This window comes from Poeciliopsis prolifica, unplaced genomic scaffold (assembly GCF_027474105.1).
Source record: "Poeciliopsis prolifica strain line A6 unplaced genomic scaffold, Auburn_PproV2 SCAFFOLD026, whole genome shotgun sequence".
Taxonomy (NCBI): domain Eukaryota; kingdom Metazoa; phylum Chordata; class Actinopteri; order Cyprinodontiformes; family Poeciliidae; genus Poeciliopsis; species Poeciliopsis prolifica.
Genome location: NW_026562401.1, coordinates 5,916,031 through 5,941,612, shown reverse-complemented (window position 1 = coordinate 5,941,612; position 25,582 = coordinate 5,916,031). Strand labels below are relative to the sequence as shown.

General features: G+C 37.7%; 1 protein-coding gene across 2 annotated transcripts; it reads left to right on the top strand.

The window, feature by feature from the left end:
* Positions 1-212: 212 nt before the first annotated feature.
* Positions 213-24,985, top strand: ptpn6 (protein tyrosine phosphatase non-receptor type 6). 2 transcript variants are annotated; one of them, XM_055047624.1, is made up of 16 exons: positions 2,416-2,870; positions 3,240-3,265; positions 4,266-4,388; positions 5,352-5,546; positions 12,705-12,888; positions 15,707-15,823; positions 15,990-16,118; positions 18,230-18,326; positions 18,421-18,500; positions 18,584-18,730; positions 19,389-19,520; positions 19,741-19,895; positions 21,317-21,384; positions 21,477-21,628; positions 21,851-21,915; positions 24,564-24,985. In XM_055047624.1, exons 2-16 carry the CDS (start codon positions 3,258-3,260, stop codon positions 24,658-24,660), a joined length of 1,749 nt encoding a protein of 582 aa, XP_054903599.1. In that variant the 5' UTR covers positions 2,416-2,870; positions 3,240-3,257; the 3' UTR covers positions 24,661-24,985. The 2 variants fall into 2 exon arrangements, with proteins under 2 accessions (XP_054903598.1, XP_054903599.1); XM_055047623.1 differs by lacking the exons at positions 2,416-2,870; positions 3,240-3,265 and adding an exon at positions 213-502.
* The last annotated feature ends 597 nt before the right edge of the window (positions 24,986-25,582 follow it).

Sequence of the window (25,582 nt, the reverse complement as noted above, 5' to 3'; positions counted from 1 at the left end):
TATGGCTCATCTATCTGAGGCCGATATTATGCCAGAGCTCTTTTATTTGAACACTGAGCGTGAAGAGCTCAGTGTTCAGTGTTTGCATGTGGGCCTCGAAAGACGGGGCAAAATTTACATGGAGGCAAATGTAGATCCAGAGTGGCGATAAAAGCCGGAGCACTCTTTCTCGTGGAGCCGGTTGTGAGTGGAGAGTCGGCAGGAAAAGACACATTTTCCTCCTGCAGATAGTGAAATAATTAGGAAGAATTAGAGTAAATTACAGGGTGGGAAGGGCGGCGCAGCTTTGATAGCTTATCGTAGGAAGAGCTGTTGGCTGGAGACGGGCTGGTTGTGGATTGGTCACCAGAAAATGGAGAAAGGAAGAAGAGTGGAAATAAACTGTGGATGGAAAAAACCGTGACAGTTTTCACTCCATCCTGGATTTATAGCCGTCACTTCCTGATCAAGACAAACCCAACGCTGCGCAGACACCGACAGGAGCCCTGACAATGTCTTGTGGGTGAGTATTTTACCTTTGTTTTTATTTCCATCAAGATGCTGCAAATTTTTCTCCTGCTTTAATGTTTTTCCACTTTGCTGCTTTTCTTTCTTTCTGTTGTTGAATCTGGTGGTTTGTTGGGAAATTGTCTCAGAAAGGTGTGACTTGTTGATTGAATGCTGGTAAAAAGTTATTTCATTAGACGAGATAAAATGTAAAACCATTTAACTTCTAGTTTGCTTTTTAAAATTTATTCATCTTATTTAGATTTTTTGGTTTCAAAGTAAAAGATAAAGGGATCTTTATCATACCGATATGTGATTTCACAGGTATCGGTGTGAAATCACACCGATACATTGACGGTTGAACAGCTTTACATTTGATCAAAGATGATAATAAAAAATCTCTGAGAAATTGATGTAAAATTGTTTCACTTTGGGTGAGAAGGCAGTCAAATTTGAACCAAAATCAATTTTTCAAATATTTTCTAGATCGTTACTTCCTTCTTTCCTTGTGTTTTTAAGTTTCTTTCTACTATTCTTCCTTGTATCCATCCTTCTTTCCTTCTCTAAGATGTATCCTTTGGTTCTATGAGAAACTTCCTTCATTTTGTCCTTTTTTTCCTCTGATCTCTCCTTCCTTCTGTCCTTCCTTCCTTCTTTCCTCCTATCATTTCCTTTCTCCTATCCTTCCTTCTGTACTTCTTTTCTTTTTCCCTTCCTTCCTTTGTTTTATCTGTCCTTCCTTTCTTCATTCCTCTCTCCCTTCCTTCCTTCCTTGCTTGCCATTTCTGGTTTTTAAACTTTATAGTGAATTTTTGTATTTTAAAATGGGTTTGAAGAACTGAGGACTTTCTGAAAATGTGACTTTAGGAAGTAAAGTGATTAAAATAAATTAAATAGAAATATGCTACCCTCAGTTACATTTATTTTATTGAAAATATTTTATCATTACAAACTATTGTAACTTCTGAAAAAAGAAATCCATTTATCAGATATTTTTTCCCTATTGAATAAATGTCCAAACATTTCTGGTTGAATTTATAGATAATAAAAGTCAGACTATAAAAGCTTTAATAAAACTTTTGAATCTTTTTGCACATCTTCATCAGTAAATAGTCAAATGGTCACGTGCATTTTTGGTGGAAGATGTACTCAGATAGGGATCGTGGACGAGTTCATCCAGCTAATACACTAAAGAGGAACATAACCATGCGCTTCATGCGCAGAACAAGCTGTGTAATTATTGTGAGCATTAGAAGCAAACCTGCATTAAACTCCTGCGAGCGGCAACAGTCTGTCGCTCTGCAGCAGCTTCATGTATTGCAACGCTCAGAGCATTGACCAAACAATCGGGGGAACCATCGTTGTTGTCACTCTGCGGCTGCGACAACTCAACCAGAATGAGCGCTGCACGTGTGTGTGTGTGTGTGTGTGTGTGTGTGTGTGTGTGTGTGGAGGAGGGACAAAAACTCAGAGCAGCTTTATAACTGTTGCAGAGCACTACAGTGAAATGAGAGGAATAAAATGCAAGCAGCCGGCGTTAACCACGACGACACCTGCAGGGCTGCATGTGTGCTAAAATGTGCAGGCGTGCATTGGGGGCAGGGAGGAGAGCTCTGTGCTCTGTGTGTATTCCTCCACAATTTGAAAGCTTTAAAGTTGGCTCCGAGGAACTGCTTCAACGTGGATGGAATTAATCAGTGGATTAAATGCAGACTGTTTGTGATGCTTTAGGACGAAGCCGTTCTTTAATTCTTTACAAAATGACTAATTTTGATTAAATATTTACCACTGCAAACACTTTAGCAGCTCAAACACACCCATACAGACGCGCTTTGCAGAGGGGGGGAAGGTCAGATCACAAATGAGGAAGTGCTCAGTGACTCTGACCTTTGTGTGTTACATGCACACAGTCATACACACCTGGAAGTAGAGGAGAAACGGCAGTAGTGGCAGACAGGTGGGAAGGTTGAGACACAAAGAAGCGCACACCACGTCAGAGTTTTTTTTTTATATCTGAACTTCTGTGAAGCACAATGGAGTAGCTGGTGGATCCACCAGTGAATGGATCTGCACAGGAAACTCCAGTGATGGAGCTGAAACCTTCTCTGCTCTCAGATTCGATGTGGTGTTGTTGTGGTCGTCATTAAGAAACAAGAAGAAACAAGAGCGAGAAGAAGAAAAAAAGAGAAAGAAGTCGCGTCTCTATCTGGTGGAGGAATTCCGGCCTGTCAGCTATTTTTGTTCCTGTCTTGCTTTCACTATTTTGTGAAAGGAGACGTAAAAAGGAAGGAAGAGAGCGAACGACGCAGAAGGGGGAAGAGACAGACGTATACTGTGTGAACGTCCTGGCGAGTGACAGTTGTTTCCAGGAGCAGCTGAGAAGAGTAAGTGTTTACCTGCTTTTGGGTGGCGCTGGGTCGAGGTGGGAAGAGGTCAGACTGCAGGACGGCGTTGAGAGGAGGAACATTTCTTAGTGTTTTGTGAATGTGATGCAATAATGTGAGAGATAGATGCGATAGTTCTGATGTTAGATGGAAAGACGTTCGTGTCAGTCGTCTGGTTAGTGTCTGTGAGAGCTGATGTGCAAGAGGATCATGTGTTAAAGTGCACAAGGAGAGAGGAAGTAGCTGAAAAGTTAGTCTTTATTCTTTTTTTGTGAGATTAAGAATCTAAAAGGAAAGAGAAAAGGCTTGTGCTTTTGAGTTTGCACGTGTTGCACAGGTACAAGTGACTCTTGTTCTCTCTCGTCCCAGAAAAAGTGAGGAGACAACATGGTTCGGTGAGTCAAAGTCTGTGCCGGACTCTGTAACGCTCCGTTAGTCATCTCTGGTCGTGTCTCTTGTGTGTTTGCTTGATGACAACTTCTCTGTTTCCATTCCTCCTTCTCTCGTCTTTCGCCAGACATTCACCGACTCTGCTCTGTTCCTCTATCATGTGATTTCTCAAGCCTTGCGTATGAAACAGTCTCTGCTTTACACAAAAAGGAAGCTTTAAAATTTTAATTCTGTTTGTGTATCCTCAATATCCAAGTTCCCTGAATCTCTTGTTTCTGTCTAAAAGACAATTTTAAAGCTTAAATTGTGTAATCTGTGCTTTAATGTTGTTGTTAAATGCAGAATAAAGCTGGATTATGTCAGGAATCAATATCTCTTTGAAAAGTGGCAAATGGCAGCTGGTTGAAATGTTACCTGACTCAAATTTAAGTTTTCATTTTAATTCAAACCAACAATCCCAATCACTTCAAATGAAGTTTTTGATTAAAAACAACATATTTTTGTGCTGCATTTTGCATGTTTCTGAGCTCAGCTTTTGCGCCAGATTTCTGAGTTACGGCTGTTAGATGTGAAGTCTAGCAAACTGCCGTAACTTCATCTTTCATAGCATAATTCAATGAAACTGCTGATGTAATCTGCATGTTGAAAATGCTTCATAATCAAAAGTATTTCTGATTCAGAATTAGCAGAAAGAATAAAACATTTTCTCAACAATGAGGATGTTTCTGTTAGAGCTGATGGTGAATGACGAGCAAAATAGCAAAACACAAAATGTGATTATAGTAACCTACTCTCTACTCAAAGCCTGGGTTTTATTTATAGTTTTAGTTCAGCTTCAAAAAGTGACCAAGCCGTTCTTGTGGGTCTGTTATTTAATCTCTGTCTTGTAGTAGCGCTGAGAGTCATGGTTGTTTAAAGTTGAACCTCTTCATTCTTATCAGAGACAAATTCCTGTTTTTCTTCTTTTTTTGAACTTTCTGTCCTGCTTCTCTGCATGTGATGCAGGTGGTTTCACAGAGACATCACTGGTTTGCAGGCCGAGGACATCCTGAAGTCTCGAGGCATCCATGGCAGCTTTCTGGCTCGACCCAGCAAGAAAAATGTTGGCGATTTCTCCCTGTCCGTCAGGTAATAACTAGAATTTGTTTAGCTCCTCCTGTGGATCCTGACTTTACGCTCGCAGCTGCTTTATTTACTTCCTAATTTCCTGTGTAGACTTTAAATGTTACTGAATACAATAAAAGTGGAGATATTTAATGAATGTGTGGACATCATGTAATAGAGAAAGGCTAAAGATAAAATTCTTTGTGCTAAAAGGGGAAACTATTACTGATAAGTCTGCTGACTGCATATCAGACTTTGTGAAACTTTTGCCCTTTAGACTCACCTACGTTTCACTGATCGTAAAATCCTCAGTTTCAAAGCTTTTCCCTCCAACAGGTGATTCATTAATGCGCCTTTCGCTACTTCAGACACATTTCTTTCTGGAAGAAGCTGGGTCATTCATTGATAACGTTGTTGTTGGTTTAATTATTTGGGGCTTTTTTGCATATTGAGGATAATTTGAGATAAAATAAATGACCACATTTGCACACTTTGCATTTTAAAGTGGAAAACCTGTCAGCAGGATGAATATTAAACCCCAATGATTTCTGCAAAGTTAGTGGAGAAACGCAGCTGAGACTGGATCTTGAAAGTATAATTTGTGTTATATATATACTTATAATATGGGCAAATGTATTTTTAAAAGTGAAATAATCTTCCAGTAGAACTATTGCTTTTTAATCAAAATTAAGGAATTATTCACTTAAAGCAATCTCGTATATTTTGTGAAAATCTACTTGTAAGTTAGTTTTGTCTTATTTCAGGTGAACTAAGATGTTTGCGGTTGAAATTAGACCAAATATATGGTCAAATTTTGTGTTTTTGCAATTTTGTGAAGCGTCTTGACAATTGGCTTTTACTATTTAAACATATTATCAATTCAGTTTTATCTGGTGTGAAAAATGCCAGATTAAACCCTGATGAGCTGGAAAACCTTTCTCACTTTCCTCTAGGTAATTTATTTTTTGACTGGTTTTCTTTCTTCAGGGTGAGTGAACAGGTCACCCACATCCGCATCCAAAACACAGGAGACTATTATGACCTGTACGGAGGGGAGAAGTTCGCCACCCTGTCGGAGCTGGTGGAATATTACACTGCGGAGAACGGCATCCTTCAGGACAAAGACGGGACAATTATAGAGCTCAAATATCCTGTGAACTGCTCCGATCCGACCACAGAAAGGTCTGACCTCCTTTGTTATTCATTTTCATACATATAAAGTCACACAGAGTAATCTTTCACAAGGCATGACTCTCTATGGGAATCGTCCATTCATGTTATCTCATCTAGGGATGCACCAATCCGCCGCTTTCACTTCCAATACCAAAACAGATAACTGAGATCTATGACCAGTTGATACAATACAAAACAGAAAAACATTGTTGAGTTACTGAATTAACATTTTATTTGATAACTCTGCACCAGTGCAGGTGCAGATTTAAATGGACTGAATTGCTATTTTTTTGATAACTTTGCACAACTTTCAAAGTTTTTTTGATAACTTTGAATAGATCTGCCGTTATGGATGTCATTCATATCCGATCTAGAATATTTTTCAATATCGGTACCGAAACAGATATCAATATCGAATTATTGCATCTCTTGTCCCATCTTTCTTTTGAACATATTTGACAAGTTTGGTCATAAATGCAGGATTTTCTAACTGTTCTGAACTTTTGTAGTATGTTTTTAAGCACACAGCTGACTTCATATGTAGCAACAACAAGAAGGTACTGTGCAAAACGTTTAATGTTTTTTATTCAAAGCAGAAACGGGGCAAAGAATGTAAATCTCGTGGTTGCGGCTCAATAAAATTGGTCCGGTGGTGTCCGTGATGTCCAGCTCCTGCAGCAGGAGTCGGTGTTTGACTCATTTTGTCTGCCGGCCGTTTTGGTGGCGTCTCCACCTTCACTTTCAGGTTAGCTGAGACGACATTTGGTTAGGTGGTTGGGCTAAAAATAGTCTGCTGTGACCAGCTACATTTCCTCCAGCAGCCCTTATTTTGCAAGGACAAAAGCGTAATTTGTCTGTTTCTTTAATGTTCATTCAGTCTTTTCCTCCGGGGGATAAGTTCTCACTTAGGAAAATTTGAAGTGTTGCAGTATCTTTGTTGTATAGTAGTAATACGCCCACCTTTAAGAGCTGCAGCTCATTTGTTCCTACATCTGGTTCTGTTTTCTGGATTAGAAGAAACAAGAGATAATAAGCAACATAATTCAGCTAAAACACAATCCTGTCATTGTAACAAGGTTAGCTGGACAATAAATTGACCCAGACGTTATTGCGATAAGTGTTAATATTGCTGTTTTGAGACCTTTTTTGAGTCAGAATTGTAACGGCATAATAATAAAGCAAGAACACATTCTCAAAGATCATTAAAATTTAAATCTACTCAATATTTACACTGGAACTGAAAGATGTTTTAAATAAATGAACAAAACAACAAATAAAATGAATTATTAAGTGTCTTTAAACAAAATAGTCATTCAGAAAAAGGGATAATTGAGTCCCAGGCACCAAACTGAAGAGTTTTTATCAACCAGTTTTTAGTGGAAAAAGAGAAAAATGACAAATCATGCAAATGGAAATTATTGAGTTCATTTTGATTTATCAATGTGATTAAATGATTTATTGCTTATTGCAACAGGTGCAACTCAATAAATTAGAATATTATTTTAAAAAAATTATTTCATTGACTCACTTCAAAATTGAACACAGATTTATTTATTTAAAGTGTTTTTATCTGTTAATGTTGTTGATTATGGGATGCTGCTCTTAAAAAAATTAATTTACTAAAATTTTTTAAATAAAAATAAAAAATTTTATTTTAAACTGTGGCATGAATTACTGCATCAGTGCAGCGTAGCATGGAGACAATCAGCCGAGGTTTCTTTAATAATCTAGATTATTATTCTGGTTCTTCTCATTTGTCTCTTGGCTCATAGATTATCGGGTCAGGTTTTGATACTTTTGGCGGTGTGGGCAGGTCCTGCTGGGAAGTGAAATTAGATCTCCATAAAACTTTTTAGCAGAAGGAAGTACAAAGTGCTCTGAAATTTCCTGGTAGACGTCGACTGTGAACCTCAGAAACCGCACTGGACCAGAACCAGCAGATGACATGGCAACCCAAATCATCTCTGACTGTGGAAACCTAAATTCTAGAAACATTTGCCTCTCCACTTCACTTCCAGACATGAAATTCAAACTGAAGTTTCTGCTGAAAGCAGGACTTTGGACCTCTGAGCAGAAAGTCCAGTTATTTTTCTCTGCAGCCCAGATAAAACGTTCCTGATGTCTTTAGTAATGTAATGCAGCTCATTTTCTGGAAATTGAATTTTTTACTTCCACTAACGTTCCCAAAATGTGCGAGAACATAAAATCTCTGATAAAAATCCTTTTTTTTATTGTTCTGATGCCATTTTATAACTACATTTTCATCAACTCTAAACCACAATCATCAAATACTCATTTGAGATATCTCTGTTTGTGTGACATATTTATCTATATGTGAGTTTATTATAACAGAATTATGTAAATACATTTATTTTCAATGATATTCTAATTCATAAAGATGTTCTTATATTTCAAAAAGTTTTATCTGATTTTTCGTTCCTGTGAAATAGATGGAAAATATTTTATCTGAGATCTTCCTTCAAAATTTAAATTAGATCAGAATTTATTTTTTCTTGCTGTCCTACAGCAGGAATCACTTTTTTAAGATTGTCAGAATGATGTATTATCTTTTAAACTCTAAAACAAATTAAAAAAATAAAATCTAGGGTGTTTATTCCTCCACAATAGCTACATGTGCTCAACATCTTGTTTTTCTACTTTCGTTTCCACAAGATTTAGTTATATTCTTGCTCAGGATTTAAAAAAAGATTTTCAGTAAGAACTTGTTTTAGAGCTATGTAGATTCACTTTTTCATACTTTCCTTCATTTCTGCTAACTTTAATGACACTTTTAAGGTTTCTACTGAAAGCAAAAACCTCAGGATTAATAAAAAGCATCCATCTAAAATCTAAATATAACCTTGATATTTTGACAGCCACGTCAGGCTTCACTTTTTCACCTCAGTACGAATCAGAAACTTGATTTTGTGACCCGTTGAAGAAACTTGTCTGTCGTTTTTTCGCGTTTTTGGGAAAAGTGATCATCTTTGTCTGAGTTTAACCAAACCCTGTAATGAAGTCAAAAAGAAAGAAAGAAAAAAGGCTGTTATAAAACCGAGTTTTAATTTTTGGTGTTTACTTTTAGTTCCTTTGTGAAAACTTCATCACTGATGGTGGAATATTGGTCTTAAGTGACAATGAAAAAGAAATTGGGTCAGAACTGGTTAGAGCAGCTCAAGGAAGCGCAAATGAAGAGACTAGAGCATCTAATCTGTTCAAGAAAACAAGAATCTTTCTGTTTTTAGGTGAAATTTCAGCTAAAATGTAATTCTGCCCTAGTTCTTTGATAATAACAGTGTTAATGTCTTAAAGGTGAAATTCTTTACTATTTTTTATTGATAAATTCAGTTCATTGTATTTTATCTACCCTTTTATACATTTTGCATACAATTGATCTACAGAACAATGGAAGTTATGAGCAAAGGAAGTAACAATGAGACAGAAATTTATTTCTTAGTTTGCTTACCGCCTTCCATTTATATAGTTATATACCTATAACTATGGTAATAGGTTAGCAATTACTGCTATTGCTGTTACTAAAATATGTTGTTATTTTCAGTATGTGGCCTTAGCACTTTCTGTAAGTGCTAAGGCCAGTTTTCAAAGGAATCTGTTTTCTGAAATTAACTTTAATGCTTTTTTTAGCTTTCAGTTTATATTTCAATTGAACAAAGCAAATTGTGAAAACATATTTTTTTTGTACATGTTCACTAAATTCTTTGGATGATTTGGTAAAATTGTAAATTGCACAATAAGGTTTTAGTTTATTCAGTCTGTATTTAGCTCATATGGCAGATTAAAGGTAAAGTTCTTGATAAAATCATCATTATTGAAAAGGACTGTGACTGAGCTGTGACAATATATGCATTTCTTTTCACTTTAACAGGAGATTTTACAAGGATTTGACTAGCCAAATAATGCAATAATATTTTAAATTAACTTTCTGTAACATATTCAGGTTATGTGTTGTTTTGCTCTTGAATTAGTTTACCAGTTTCTGCAAGACATTAAAAAGTCTTGAATTATTATTTTTTTATGACCCTAAACTTTCCATTCAAAGTCCTTGATGACTTCCTTAATTTGCACATTTGTTTATTCTTTGCTATTTCTTAAATACTGTAGTCCTTAGTGATGAAATAATGTGTTATAACTCTTTGACAAAACTACAGTAGGAATTTAAAGCTAGATGTTTATTTTCAACCAACTAATTTGTCTTGAAAATGGAGCATTTTTATCAAGGTTTGGCATAAAATCAAGAATTTCAGTAGTTGACTCAAACACATCTGTAATCATGGAGATATTTGAAAGTGCCGATACATTTTAAGCTGAACTGAAACAGGGTTATACAACAAGATTTTCAAGTAGAGCCCTTTATTCCGTTGTTTCATTATCGGAAAAACTCTCATTAGCGCCTGTTGCTAAATATAGTCTCTAGATGCTATAGATAATTCACGTCTGCATGCATACTAGACGATTCTTCCTGCTGCAGTGGCACCTATTGAAACGCTCTGCAACCTTAATTTAACCAGCAGAAAACTCCTTAAGGTCAAAGATCTCTTTTACAAGAGTTCATTTTAATGTATTTTTAGCTCAAATTTGCACCAATATTTGCATTTTTTGCGCAGCATGCACAGAAATTGATGACATTGCAGCTGGAGGTGGAGGTTTTCCGTCCAGCTGGAAACACTGAACTGCTCTGAAGGAACATGCTGATATCCAGCTTAGTCCAAGTGAAGGACACTAGTTTCTGCTGCATTTTTATGAGAACCAACTTCGAGCTGGAAGCTGCGCCCTCTAACCGCCCCACCCCTCCTCATCCTTCTCTCTCTCTTTCTGACAGTTGTCTAACTTCCCTTTTGTTTCTGCGGTTGGAAACTTTAAGTTTTGACACTTTTGAAAGCAATGGCCAGACCCCGCTTGCTTGCCTTCCTCTTTGCACACTCCATCATGTTCTTGCTTACTCGCTATCTTCCTCATCTAACGCAAACTCTCTGTTGTTTCAAAAAAGTGTGCCTGCATGCATCTCCTCACGGTACCTTGCAGTGCGCTTGTCCTGACATAACTTCCCACGAAAAAGCTGTGAACTCGTGAAGAAAGATTTGACTTTGGTCACTAATATAAGAGGTATGCACCAGGCTAGTTTGTAACTTCTGCAAAACTGCATGAGAAGACTTTTTGGAGCATTTCATGCGGTTCTTGAATCTTATTTCGTCTGGAAGAATTTTCCAAGCAGAAAAAGCAAAAAGAAAAACTTGAAGCATGCACAGAATTAAGTCGAAAAGGAGAAGCAGCTTAGTTTACTGCAGAAGGTAGATAAAGGGAGGGGCATTAGTGGATGTAACATATCGAAAGGGGGCAGGCTAAAAATACTCTGTCCTATTCAGCCACGAAATCTGTCATCAGAAATTTTCCGACCGCAATGCAGGAAGTTTAGAAAAAGAAATCGAGAACTGTGCCTAAAATTAAGTCAGACTCAAGCTGCATTTGTACATTCATGGACTCAAACATACACGGCACAGTTATGGACAAAAATAAATCCAACCTGGTTATACCAGCTGCACATGCTGTTTTTATTCAGATGCTCCTTTTTCTTAATTAAGTTTATCAGTGATCTAGATTTACAGTGTTGTATTCAGTTCATAATGCAGTGACCCACATCACTGTGGAGCCTTGAACGCATCGATGGCTGACCATCGATGGGAGACCAGAAGAGTCTTGGTCTAAACTTTTTCTCACCTGTGAGTCTGTGGGAGGCCGAGACAAAAACAACTTGTTGGTTTCTCAAATAGCAAATCTAAAAATAATACTAAAAAAAACTTTTCTCACAGAAAGTCTGCAGAATAAAAGTACATGCTGGAGTCAGAGCGTGCATGTCACTAATATGTCCAGTCCACAGCCTCACCCTGTCGCACAAATTTAGCATCCACCTTGCATGACCTCTCAGGAAACTAAAAATATAATTTAATTTCACTGTTGAATGTGTGGGAATGTTATTTATACAACTGACTTTGTGAAACAAAGAATGTGGTTTACCGTGCTTGCAAAAGAAACACAGATGAAATATCCTGCCCTCAAAGAACACAGCTACCGTAAGCATAAAAGTAAGTACACCCTCGATCAGTTCCAGGGTGTTCCTGGATGATGTAACCTTTCCATCTGACACAAAACAACATGCTGTGCATTGTGAAAGCTAAGATGAAGCTAAATCAAAGTACATCCCAATGCAAAACATGTGCAAAAATACATAAAACCTCCAATTTACATTCTTACTTTTTATCATTTTTTATTTGTACTAAAAATAAACCAAACATAGTAAAGTCAGTTTCTTTTATAAAAAGACACTTTAGGTACCTCATCAGTATCAGTTCACAACTTTCTTCATTACTATAAAGTCATTTAAATTTTATTATTCATTTATTAAATTCTTTTACTATTGTAAAAAAAAAAAAATAGTTTGCATCAAACCTACTTGACATTTATTTTGAGGTAAAGCAACCTAAAATAATTGTATTTATTTTAAACACCGAACAAGAACATCAACATTTGGGTAAAGTGAGCTCATCCTGCTTAAGTTCACTTTACCCATCTATTTTTATTTTCCCGCTAAAGAAGTGGGAATATAAAAATAGATGTGCCTTCACATTAGCATAGAACATCACAGAGCAAACGTTCCCCATGCAGGAGCTGTAAGTTTGGACCTGAGTAAAGAATATACACTCCGATACCAGGTCAGGTCTCAGATGGTGTCGGTAAGTTTTTTGTCAGTGTGGACTTGTGGTGCAGCAGAGGAAATAAAGCTGTTCTGAGAAATTTCACACTGGTGCAAAAACAAGTAGGTTTAGCGGTGCAAGATTTCAGGTCACATTTTGATGAAGGATTGTTTTTCATTGATTTTCTCTGACGGTCAAAGAGGCATGAATGGACTGCAAGTGGTCATTTTGTCCCTGTGGAAGTTTGCGACTGGTTTCTAACTTTTAAAATGTTATCAGAGTTAAAGTTTCCTTGTTAAAATGCTGACATTTTTAGATGATTAATTTCACGGGTGTTTTCTCGTCTTGGCCGGAGCTGCTGCAGCCTTTGTCTTCTCAGGATGAGGCTGTGAAACTTTACCACAAATGTGTCTAATTTACCCCAGAGATTTTAAATGTGCCTCTGCCTCCCCCTCAGGTGGTACCATGGTCACCTGTCTGGCTCAAACGCAGAGAAGCTGCTCACCGCCCGAGACGAGCCGGGCACCTTCCTGGTCAGAGAGTCGCTGTCCAAACCCGGAGACTTCGTCCTCTCCGTTCTGACTGATGAAATAAGCAAAAATGGATCAAAGAGGGTCTCTCACATCAAGATAATGTGCAAGGTGTGTGTTATTTTTTAAGTCTTTTCTTCCCTCTCCTGTGACTAAACAGAAGTAGGAGGGCGTAAAACCGACTCACATCATGCAACAATACAGAGGGTTGTTCCCAAAGTTGTGCAGTAAGGCCTAAAATAAAATTTCATTTCCCTGTCTTATGCAATAACAGACTTTTGCTCCTATTTCAGCTGTCAGGTGTAGACCATCTGTTCTCTGTGCACGCTAAGGTATTAAAAATAATTTTCTCTAAAAAGGCAAGGAAAGAAACGTTTCCTGGCCTCATTAGGTGTTGAATTCCTCGGAAGCAGCTGTTTACTGTTTATTCATTGAGAAGGAGTTTGCAAATAAAACTCTCCTCACTTCCTAAGTCATCATCTGTGTTTTTATTTTTAGTTCACTGAATTTGCTACTTAGCCCATTTAAATGGAGGCTATTGTTCCTGTGCAGCGCTGTGGGGGAAATGATCTCTTAAGGCTCTTAAAGGTGTTTTTAATAAGCTTGTAGTTTAAATCAGGTGCAGTTTCACCGGTCTCAGAGTTTGCTTCTGTTAAAAGCAACAGATGAATGTGGCATCATGCATTGATGGGGAATTGACAAAGTATTTGGCAAAAAATTATTTTTCTTGCATGAAAAACTTTTTCACAGTTTTTCATGCAAAAGCCACGAACCTCATTGTGTTTTATTTGGATTTTCTGAGTCGTGGAACGTAAAAGATGCAATGTTTTATAATATTTTTTAACAATTACCTGAAAAGTGTGGTGTGCATTGTTTTTCAGCTCTTTTTTGGACTTTTTGTTCTCAACCAGATTTGCACTCCGGCAGACTGAAATGTGTGTAAATTTTTGTTTTCAAAATAGAGTAAAACTCAATTTTCAACTTAAATTCTCAATCAGATTTAAGTCTGGACTTTAACTAGGCTGTCTAAAACTTCAAAATGCTTCTTCCTAATAGAGGTGGGTGATACTAATACTGAGTATAGCAATATTTAGTGGTATTATTGTGATAGTGATAATTACTTATTTGCATGGCTGTGACTGCATTTCATAGCACCACAAACACAAATATTGTTCTTGAAACAGTAATCTAGTAATCTATCAATTATTTTTGCGATTAATCGAGTGATCGGATAATAAAATAAAATAAACATTGGTAAATCTAACATAACAGCAGTATTATTATTGCATATCAACATCAGTCCAATTTTTCACTGTTGAGCTGCCCTAATAATAACTTTTCTGTAGTTTAGAAAATTATCCTGTAACAATAACATCTCACTTTCCAAGTTAATCTGCAGAAAAGTTACACAAAATCTGAAATTATATTTAGTGCAACAATAAAGAGGCAGGCTCACAAATAGGCTTATAAAAAATGTCAATACTCCAGTTTTTCTTTTCTGTATTCATCTTCAGTCAGTTTAACAGATGACCTTTCACCTTGCCCAGACATTTATAGTTTTGTGTTCATGTTGGCGTCGGGATTTGAAAACTTTGTTCGTCACACAGAAACATCGACCAGCTAAGTGAGACCGGAATGATATTAAATAAATTTTCTGGTTCGTCTGTAAAGCTACACTTACATTAATCTTCCAATGCACATCAGCCCGCAGTGTTCAGTCTATCCACTCAGCTGTGTAAATACACCTGGAGCTCTTCCCGCCGTTCCCTCTGAACCGCCACCAGGCAGCAGGAGAAAAGGTGCCGGACTTCAGGCATCGCGCCAGTCATTTTAACGATGCTTATTGGTCTCTGAAAAACGGCAAGGCCCAGATATGATCATTAATCAATAAAATCCTCCCAGGCCGAACTTGAAAACTGGACCTTTTGCTGCTAACACTTAGCTTTCGTCAACAACTCAGGCAGAAGTGAGAGCGCAGCGCAACGCAAGTAATAACCCAGCCAGAACACAGCGCATTGAACAATAAAACATACTTTGACGAAGCTTCGAGGCAAATCAGTTTTCCTCAAGGAATTTTAATAATTGAGGGACTCGAGTCACTTCAGGAATCGTTTCAGCTCTCGCTGTGTGCATGTCAGACACAACGTTCCATTTTGGTCTCTTCTGACCACAGAACTTTGTTGTGTCCCCTGCATGGCTTGTGGTAACGACCAGATTCTCCTGTCGGAGCTTCGGGTCTCTGCAGCTCCTCCAGAGTTACTGACGGCCTGTTGGCTGCTCCTGTGTTTTATTCCTGTCAGTTTACCCATTTATATGAGATTCAGATTCAAATAATTATTTTTGTCCCAATGGACAATTCATTTTACAACTCACAACAAAAACACACCAACAATTAATATTTGGCTAGAGGGCAAAATATTAATTAAAAACTCAAAAAATTGCAACAAAGTTTAAAAAAAAATCAAACTACAAAACTACAGTAGGCATTGAGGAAGGGCAGTAAGCGTCCCAAACAGTAGGAATTTATTTTGTTTAAACACAACAAACTACTTTCTCTTGAAAATTTAGCATTGTTAACAAGGTTTGGCATAAAATCTGAGCTTTTAGTAGATGACTCAAACCCTTCTGAAATAACTGATGAAATCTCTTTGTTTGTTAAAGTGTCTGAAATTGAGCTTAACTCAAATTTTAAATAAATACAACAAAGTTTGAAAAAGTTAAATCCGTAGCTGTTGGTGAGTCAAATTTATGTCAAGTTATACAGTTTTATGACTGTAGGTCAAAAATACTCCTTGCACAGTTTATTTAACTTTAATTTTTTGATATTTTAATAGTTTTAATGGTAAATAAACATCTTTATGAGATTTATTTATCTAATGTTTGATCAAGTGTACATTAATGTTGGTGCAATTCTTTGTGATTTGTGCAGAATGACCAGTACACGGTCGGAGGCTCAGACTTGTTCGACACGCTGACAGATCTGGTGGATTTCTACAAGCGGAAAGGCATCGAGGAGATTTCTGGAAACTGGGTCCATCTCAGACAGGTCTGACTTATTTATGAAACTGCAGTGAGTGTGCAACTCCGCTCACAGCGTGGCCACACAGATAGGAAAAATTAACTCACACATTTGCATTTGGCCTTTAAGGGGTGTGGTGTGGTGCTTTCATTAGCGTGTCTTTCATCTCGCGTCCTTTTTCTTCTTCCTGCAGCCCTATTTCTCCACCAGGGTGATCGCGTCAGACATCGACAGCCGAGTGAAGCAGTTGGACCTCACCTCAGACAAGCCGCTCGAGGGCGAAGGGGAAAAAAGCAAAGCTGGCTTCTGGGAAGAATTCGATGTGAGATTAATCTGGCCTTAGTCATATTTATATCAGCGATTTAGTGTGTGTGTTTTTTTTTCTTTAACGGGTGAAACACGGGAACAATTAAAATAAACACCAGTCGCCTTTTCAGAAACTTTCCATCAGCGTTTCTACTTTCACTTTATTATTACAGGGCAGAAACTAGGGCAGACATTGTGTGTGACACTGACGTGGGGGGGTGGGGGGGTAATATACAGAATGAGCCTCGTTTTAAAAATTTATACAACCTCAGCGGATTTACGATGGCATACGATGTCAGCAATTTATGATCAGATTAAACAGCGGGGTTTGTAAAACTAGTGACATTTTTTCATGACTGCTTTAACTGAACAAATTTTTAACAAATGAACTCAATGTTGCATATTAATCATGGCAATTGTGACCTGCGAGCCTTACCAACCTTAAACCTAATTCAGCTTATGAAGCATAAACAACTATTTCAGATTGCACACTGGCCATGTGTCATTTAGATACATATTGATGTTACTTCATAATAATAGTGGAGGAAACATTAGTCAACTATAACCTGCTCATTAAAATACATAAACTGCTACATTTCACAGTGCATCTTTTGCCTTTTATATCTTAGACAATATCATCTTCCTCTTACTTCCTCATCCTTTGCTTCAGAGTTTTTTAATCTTTCAAAGTGTCTTGTGAATTTTTCTTAGCACTCTGAAAGTATTTGCGGCTGGTTTTTCATCCATTTTAAAATTATTTTAGACGCGGTTTTTGTTGCTAAGCTCTTTAGCTCAAGTTCACAACAATAACAACTAAACAAAAAGCCTTAAATTTTAGTTTTGGTACCTTTGTTCCTAGCAGCTTGTCACAAAGACTTTGTTTCTTTTCTGCAATGACATTCAGGAGTAAAACTGGGCAGTTTTTGCCAGAATAGTGATTAAAAAAAGAAATCATTGTTCAGATCCCCTGTCAATAGTTTACAGGAATTTTTAATGTTTCATAAGATCAACTCTTTCAGATGCTGTTTCTCTGCTGTAAGGTTTCTGACCTCACACTTCTTCTTTTGTCTTCTTCTTGTTAAATTTCCTCTTTTTGACTCTGCACATCATGCTGGAATTTTTTTTTCTGTAACATCCAAAAACAAAATCTGCCTCAAATGCTGGAGAAGCTGAAGAAACGCAACCTAACGGCCCATTTTGTTTAAATGAGTCATTTCAACAAAAATATATGTTTGTTAGATGATTCGAGTAAATGTGACACTGCATGAGAGTTGGTAACAGAGTTCAATTAACAAAAAATGTACATATATATTTTTAAACAGTCAGATTTTATGTTGGTTTTTATTGGTGAGAGACTGCAAGTTTCTCACATATTTTTGTTAAATAGCTTTATTCAACTATAAGCAGAAGCCTCGAGTTTCCATTTTTATATTTTATGCATATTTTATATCGTTATTTACATCATTTCTAAATAAAATATTACAAACCAGGACAACTATCAAAGTTTGCTTCAGCTATTGCCTTGAACAGGCGTTAAAAGTCACTTAGCTTAATTAAGAAACACATAAAGTTCATGCTAAAATTAGCAAACTGACTCAACCTGCTTTACCTTACTGCAAAAATATTGCAAATATTACTATAGTTGCAGAGATAACATCTATAACTCCCACTTGGGAAAAAATAATGGCAGTAATTAGTGAATATGCTGAGTGTATTATGAAATATTAAGAATAACAAATGTATTGTTGTTTTTATTAAGTAATGTTTTTTGTTAATGTAAACAAGCTGTAAATATTAACATACATTTATTATTATTGTAATAATATTTTCTTTTACTTAAAGAAATATTTTATTGTAAAAGTTGCCCAGCCTAGTTATGAAGCAGCATAAAGTAGAAATAATCCATATTAGTAAATGTAGTTTAATCCCTTCCATCCCGTCCATTTTATTCCACTGGCTTAAAATCTGGTGGCTTTAATGTAAAGCTGCGTCTGAATTGGTCAAATAAGAATATGCGTCTTTGTTATATTTCCTTTTTTCTGTGTGTGTAAATCGTACCTAGTTAATGTTAAAGTTTCATATTTAACGTGGTTGTGTGACTCAGCAGTCGTCTTCCTGTGCTGACAGGCTCTCCAGAAGATGGAGGCGAAGGTGAAGAAGAGCAGAGAGGAAGGTCAAAGGCCAGAGAATAAGAGCAAAAACAGATACAAGAACATTCTTCCATGTGAGTTTGATTCCGTGAATAAGATCCACGCATTCTGCTGCTAAATGTGCCCAATTACGCCGTTTTTCTCACTCCGTTTGTTTCCTCTCACAAGTCAACGACACCAGAGTCATCCTGCAGAACGCTGACCCCGACGTTGTCGGCTCAGATTACATCAACGCCAACTACGTGAAAGTAAATCCCCGCAGACTGGAAAGGCAAACGGCACCGGGCCCGTTGGTTTGTTTGCGTGTTGATCCTCTGGACCGTCTTTGCAGGACAAACTCTGGGAGGCCGGAGGACAGAAAGTTTACATCGCCACCCAGGGTTGCCTCGCAACAACTGTGAACGACTTCTGGCAGATGGTGTGGCAAGAGAAGACGCATGTGATAGTCATGACGACGCGAGAGGTTGAGAAAGGCCGGGTGGGTGACGAAGCCATTCTTGTCATTAGGCATCATTAAAAACATTTGAACTGCTAAAAATAAATTATTAGGATTAATTAGAAACAAACATTGATATCGTTTGATGTTAATGGAGTGTCTGAAAGAAAACCATGAATTCAGTGTTGTGTAATCACACTCCTTAGGGTTTTCTACATTTTGTCATTTTCTTCTGGCAAAATAATAAAGGGGGAAAAGCTCCTTTACTCTGATGCCTCTGAATAAAATCCAGTGCAATCAGTTTGCTTCACCAGCTACTTCATAATTAAACATTGTGCAGTTTAGTCTCGGCATAAATGAAGCTACTTTGAGATGACCTCACATGTTTATGTTGCAAAACGAAGCAAACACAAGGAACACCACATTGACCACAGTGAAGCATGGTGGTGGCAGCAGCATGCCGTGTGGCTGTTTTTCTTCAGCAGAAATTGTTGATCAGAGTTGATGGAGAAATTGCATGGATGGACATTACTGAAGTTTGAGTTAGAAAAAAGTTCTTGGGTAGTTAATAGTTTTGTGAGTGAAAAAGAGAAATAAAATATAATAATTGTCATAAAATTTTTGTGACAACTTTGAAATTCTAAAGTGCAGAAAAAGCAAAACATTGATAAACATGTTTGTTCTTTTTAATGTTGTGCAGAATAAATGTGTGCCGTACTGGCCTGACTGTGAAGAACCCAAGGACGTCGGCGCCTACGTGGTTTCCTGCGAGTCGGAGTTGGAAGCTACGGATTACAAAGTTCGACTTTTGCATATTGCTCCTGTGAACCAGGTAATTTGTATTTGTATTTATTAATTTAAAAGTGGTTTGTGAAAATAAATAATGCAAGTAACCAGTAGAACACGTGTGCATACATAACCGAGAACAAAATAATTAGGTTACCGCTACTTTTCTGTTTGAAAATGAGTAGGAAGAAGTGAAAAAGTGAAAAAGTGAAGAGTGATGGCTTTTTTTTTTTTAATTCTGACTTTTTTATTTGTTTTATCCCCAGCCCAAGAACTCCCGTCCCATTTGGCACTACCAGTACCTAAGCTGGCCGGACCACGGCGTCCCCCAGGAACCGGGCGGAGTCCTCAGCTTCCTCACACAAGTCAACGCTAAACAGGCTGAATTCCCTGAGGCCGGCCCCATGATCATCCACTGCAGGTACTCACCGGCTAAACCCATGCAGTGTAGCGTGGCGTCATGTTTTGTTGCAAAGCACATGCTTCATAATCCTGCGCTAACAGGTAATACTTTAAGACTAAAAAGAACAGGATTACGATTGGTACGGCTATAAGTCTTAGAGTTTGTTTTCTATAGGATTTCAGGTTTCATTTTGCAGCACAAAAAAATGTGTTTATTGAAAGAATTGCCTTAGAATTAGGGCTGCACAATATTAGGACAACATGCAGCAATTCTGGTGAATTTTACATTAACACTATGACTTGCAACAACTAAAGGATAGTCATATTTTTTCTGCTTTAAATTCGCAGCAGATATAGATCCCAGATTGGGAGGCGTCTGTCCAGCTACTGGGAAAATGAATCATATTTATTTAATCAACAGCATGAAGATTTTATTGAAAAAAGTGTTGCACACAACTGCAAAAAAGCTAAAGAAACTGTAAAAATGCTGCAGTAGGCTAATCACAGCTGAAAAGTTGATCTACAAATCAACAAAATGAGCAATGCAGAGATCCCCACAATTGGGAAAAGTTAAAACCTTGTTATGCGTTCACATAAAGCGCGTTTTGAGCGTCAGGCGCGTTTGTTTTACATTCAAAGTCCAAGCGTAGGCGAGTCCAGGTCGAGTTGAGGACGCGTCACGGCGCGTTTCATGTGTCTAGTGCAGTTCAACGCAATTTGAAGAGTTGGCATCCGACGCATCTGTCAAATAGGCTGGCAACGAACAACACCGGCTAGAACGAGTTCAACACATCAGAGGCGTCTGACGTGTCAACATCGCCTCCACATAGACTTTAAATGTAAACCTGACACACAAAACGCCAGGTGTAGAGCAAAAGGTCAAGCGTCTGGATTCAAAGGTCACACAAGTCAAACATGAAGCATCAGAAGAGTTTTTTATACATGCAACACATTTGGTGTGAACACACCGTTAGGCTTGAAATGTTGAGTTTGATCTGTTAAAATATTTATCAGTGACTCCTGATCAAAATATTGTAACTAATTGACGTATCCGAACACCTCTAACTTTATTTGTTGTAATCAAGTGGAAGCCATAGCACAGGATTCCTTTGCAGTCTGGAAAAAAGTTTAATGTATTTCCCTGAATAGACGTATAATACTCCACATTTAAAATCTTAAATGTTGCTTGCACTGTAGTTTTTTTTATGTACACTTTAAAAATACTCTAACAAGATGAGAGAACCATTTAGATAGATCTAAATTCACCTACATGCATTCCAGTTTGATTATTACATCGAGCTCATATCTGTTACTGCTAAAAGATTATCTATCACACTGATACTTCTGACATGCTATCAGATGAAATATGGATTTTCATTTTCTCCTCAGCTGCATTCACATTTCATTCAGCATTTTCTTTGTCTCTGTAAATCTGTGCAGTGCTGGAATCGGTCGGACGGGTACCATCGTGGTGATTGATATGATCCTCGAGACTATTGATAATCTAGGTAAAAAAATACAATGAGTGGAAATAATTCTTGTTTCTGTTGATTTATTTTGTCTCACTGTCTTCCTGACTGACGTCTTGTTTTCACTGCAGGTCTGGACTGTGACATAGACATCCCCAAATACATACAGATGGTGCGAGAGCAGCGCTCTGGCATGGTGCAGACCGAGGCGCAGTATAAATTCATCTACCTGGCTGTTTCCGAGTACATACAGACCACAAAGGCCAAAGAGAGCGCCTCAAAGGTGAGACAGCTGGACAAGAAGAATGACATTGCTTCCCTTCATCCTCTACGTGAGCTGACTGGTTCACTGCCAGCAGAGCGACACGCAATCAGAAAATCTGAACGTTGACCCACTGAAACAAAACAATCGACCACAGATTCAGAAGCCGCGGTGCATCCTCTCTGTGTTTGACTAATTCTGTAACAGACGTGTGTGAAACAGCCATGTTTGTCTCTTCTTCAGGAAACCGAGACTGAGTATGGAAATCTGCAGCTCAAACACCAGCCAGCCAGCAGGAAGGTGTCAAAGTGAGTAAAGCAAATGGCTTTAAAACACTCACACCAGTCCTCTAAATGTCACACTGCCACACCGTTTTATTTAAAAACGTGACAGAGTGTGATCAGTGTGAGGTTTGCTGCTGGTGGGAGGAGTTGAGCTGCCTGCAGCTGGACCTGCAGCTGGACTTTGATATGGTCTTTTATTCTGCTTTTTAAAAAACACAGTACAGCAGTTTTCAGTGCCAGTTACACTGTTTGTAATAAGGGGAAGAGAAAACAATTATCTTAAAACCTTAAAGGGGATTTTGTTATTCAGAATTTACATTTTGCGTGATTTTTATACTTGCATTATGTTTTCAACTGCTCTTAAAACTACTCACTCCTTATTTGGTACTTAGTTAAGTCACAATCAACATCCATCACCTACCAACAAAACCAGAGCTCCAGCACATTTGGTCAGCTGGTTTTACCGCTGCAGGTGCTGCACAATGGCTGCTGGAAAAGACAGGTGTTTTGTTGTCGACTTAACTTTCAGAAAGCACTTCTTGCAAAAACTTCCTGCATTCTTGAAGGGTCTACTTCAGGTTTTAAAGATGTTCAGTTATTTAGTTGTGCATCCGTTGGCTGCCATTTTTATGTGCAAGTGTAAATGTTGAATTAGGTGGGTGGCCAGAAGTAGCTAATTTAGATTGAAAGTGACAAGAGGCCCTGAAACAACTCAGTATGACAGGAACTCCAAATAGGCAGAACTGATCAGGCTAAAATCCCATCTTCTAAGAATGGTTTTGTGCAAAAAACACTAATGAACATATTTCGTATAGGCCATACAGCTATCCTAAAATGCTCAAGGAAGCATAATAGGTCACCTTTAATAGTGATATAATGCTTAAAGAAAGAGGTATATGAGCTGCAGTGAGTCTCTGAAAGTGTTTATATGAGATGTAACTTTAACCAGTACGTCACCAATAGTAGGGGTCCGGTCTGCACTCAGTTCAAAATGCAACCATAAAACTTCAAAATGTGTTAATTAATTTAAAACTTACCAAACAAACAATAACAAAGGCTGTTGTTACAAAATAATTTTGCACATGGCATACATAAAAACTTTTATGTCAAAGTTACGGCCACATATTTTCAAACACATAGAAAGACGTCTGAGCTTCTTTCTCCTCCATATGTGATGTTAACAGTGTAAACCCTTCATGTTTTTCTTCCTTATAAATGTAGATGTTTATGTAAACTAAGATGACTTAGCCCAGTGGTTCCCAAAGATTTTCTGGGCCCCCCTATGCATAAAATCCCCCCAAAATATATATATATATTTTTATTGTACTTGGGTCATGAGTATGGGTTAGTCACCTGTAGGATTCACTGAAAGCAACAAAAAACTCAGCAGCAAAAAAGCCATTTGTGATTTTGAAAGGAAGATTTTTAGCAGAAAAGTGCATTTTGAGGAGGATTTTTCAGTCTTTATCTTCTAACAACTTCTCATGTTTAACACAGAGCCACTCATTACGCTGCTGCGTTTGCATCATAATCACTAATGCTGCTGATTTCAGTTGATAATCTTAAACCAGAAACGGGGGCAGTGCTTATTTTTTTCACTATGGTAAAACATGCAGTCAGTACTTTTACTTCCTCTTGCCTGTAGTTGCTATTTCCCTGCAAACTGTGAGAACCAGAAGTTAAAACAAGCTGCATCAGTTTACAGTCGAGCTAAAACTCTGACACTCGTCATTCTTGAATGGCTCCAGGTCTTTCACACAGCGCCCACGTCGCTTCATAATGCTGCTTTTCATTAGACAAGTGACCCTTGCTCCTCTGTGCCCAGTTTTGTTTGTTTTGTTTTTAGAGCGTGAGTAGTGTGTTTGAATCCCAGTTTTGAACAAAGCAAATTGAACTTGAATTCTTTATTAGTTTCATCATATAAAGAATATGGGTTGAACTGACAATTTAAAGGCCAAAATTAATATCAGTTTTTTCTGTACATACACAGTCTTATTATCTACTATAGGGTGCACTTTAAGAGCTCTAATGGTGTTTAAAAAGCTGCAGTATGTTTTCATTATTATTTTTTTACAATCTTTTTCTGTTCTTTCATACAAAGATACAGAGAAACTTTTGTACAACTGGCCTCTTCTTTATATCTGCATTCATGCGTTTTGGATTCAGATTTAAAACAAATGCATATAAAACACCACACATTCAGTTATTAGGTATCAGACTTTAATTAAAGCGTAGGAACCAGAACTTTCAACAGATTATTGTTGATAAAAACTGTAGAGAACATTTTTATTTATTTATCTTTTATCAGAGATTGATTAGATCTATTGATGAGTCGAAGTGAAGCGGGACCATGAACAAGATTCCTCACTGTACAAATAATCTGTTAAACAAACAGACACCATGTTTGTTTGTTCAATTGACTGAAAAAGGTTTTGTGACCTCTGAGCAGCTTAGTTATCCATAAACAAGTGTGCAAAGTTCCAATTATCCAATTATAAACATGCACTACATCCACACTGACCCAGTTGGAGCTCTCAGTACTTGGCCGGCAGATTTGATTGATTTTTTTTTTGTTTTTCATGGATGGTTTGCTGTTTTGTTTTGTTGGGATTCTCCAGCTCCTCTCTTTAAAACATCTCAAGAAATCAACATTTATTTTTGTGTTTTCCCAGGAACAAGGAGGACGTCTACGAGAATCTGTCGAAAGGAAAGAAAGATGTGAAAAAATTAAAGTCTGAGAAGAAAACTGGATCGGTGAAGAAAAAATAGACGACACGGGATCAAGGTTTCTTAGTGTCATATTTATGCAGGCATGTTTTTGTTAAGGTAGTGGAGACCACTGAATATAAATTAACTGTTAAAAAACGATATTTCATAAAGCAAGTGAGTGGTTGGATTATGTTTGTTGAAAATAAAAGCAGAATATGCAGAACGTTACATCAGGAATAACTTTTTTTTTTAATAAAACTCTTTTTGATGTAATGGGGACCTGTAGAAGGAGTTGCCTTTTATCATTTAATGTTCTGTTTCTAATGCTGGAGTTTACAAACGAATGTAAAGATAATAAAACATAAATTCAGAAAAACCTCAAAAATGTGGAGTTTCAGTTATGTTCATGCATTGAAATTGTCTTTTTATTGCGCAGGTTTTTAAAGTCCCACCAGGACACTGCAGTCAGCTGAGTTGTAAAGTAAACCTGAAACACAGCGACTCGTCTTGTTTCAGTCATTTTCTGTTTTCTACAAATCGAATCTCGACTTTAATCTGTGAGACACACTGACCCGAGATTCGAACCTAAAATACGATGGCAATCGTAGGAGTTCACCATCGATTCAACCACAAACTAACGAGGAGAGAGAGACATTAGGGGTAGGTTCTCATCAAATCCCCTTTTTGACAGGTACCTTTGACCTCTTCCCCCCCCTACACACACACCCCACACACCCCCACACACACACACAACACACACACACACACACACACACCCACACACCTCCACACACCCCCACACACACACGCGCACACACGCACACCACACACACACACACACACACACACACACACACACACACACACACACATACACACACACACACACACCCACACACCTCCACACACCCCCACACACACACGCGCACACACGCACACACACACACACCACACACACACACACACCATACACACACACACA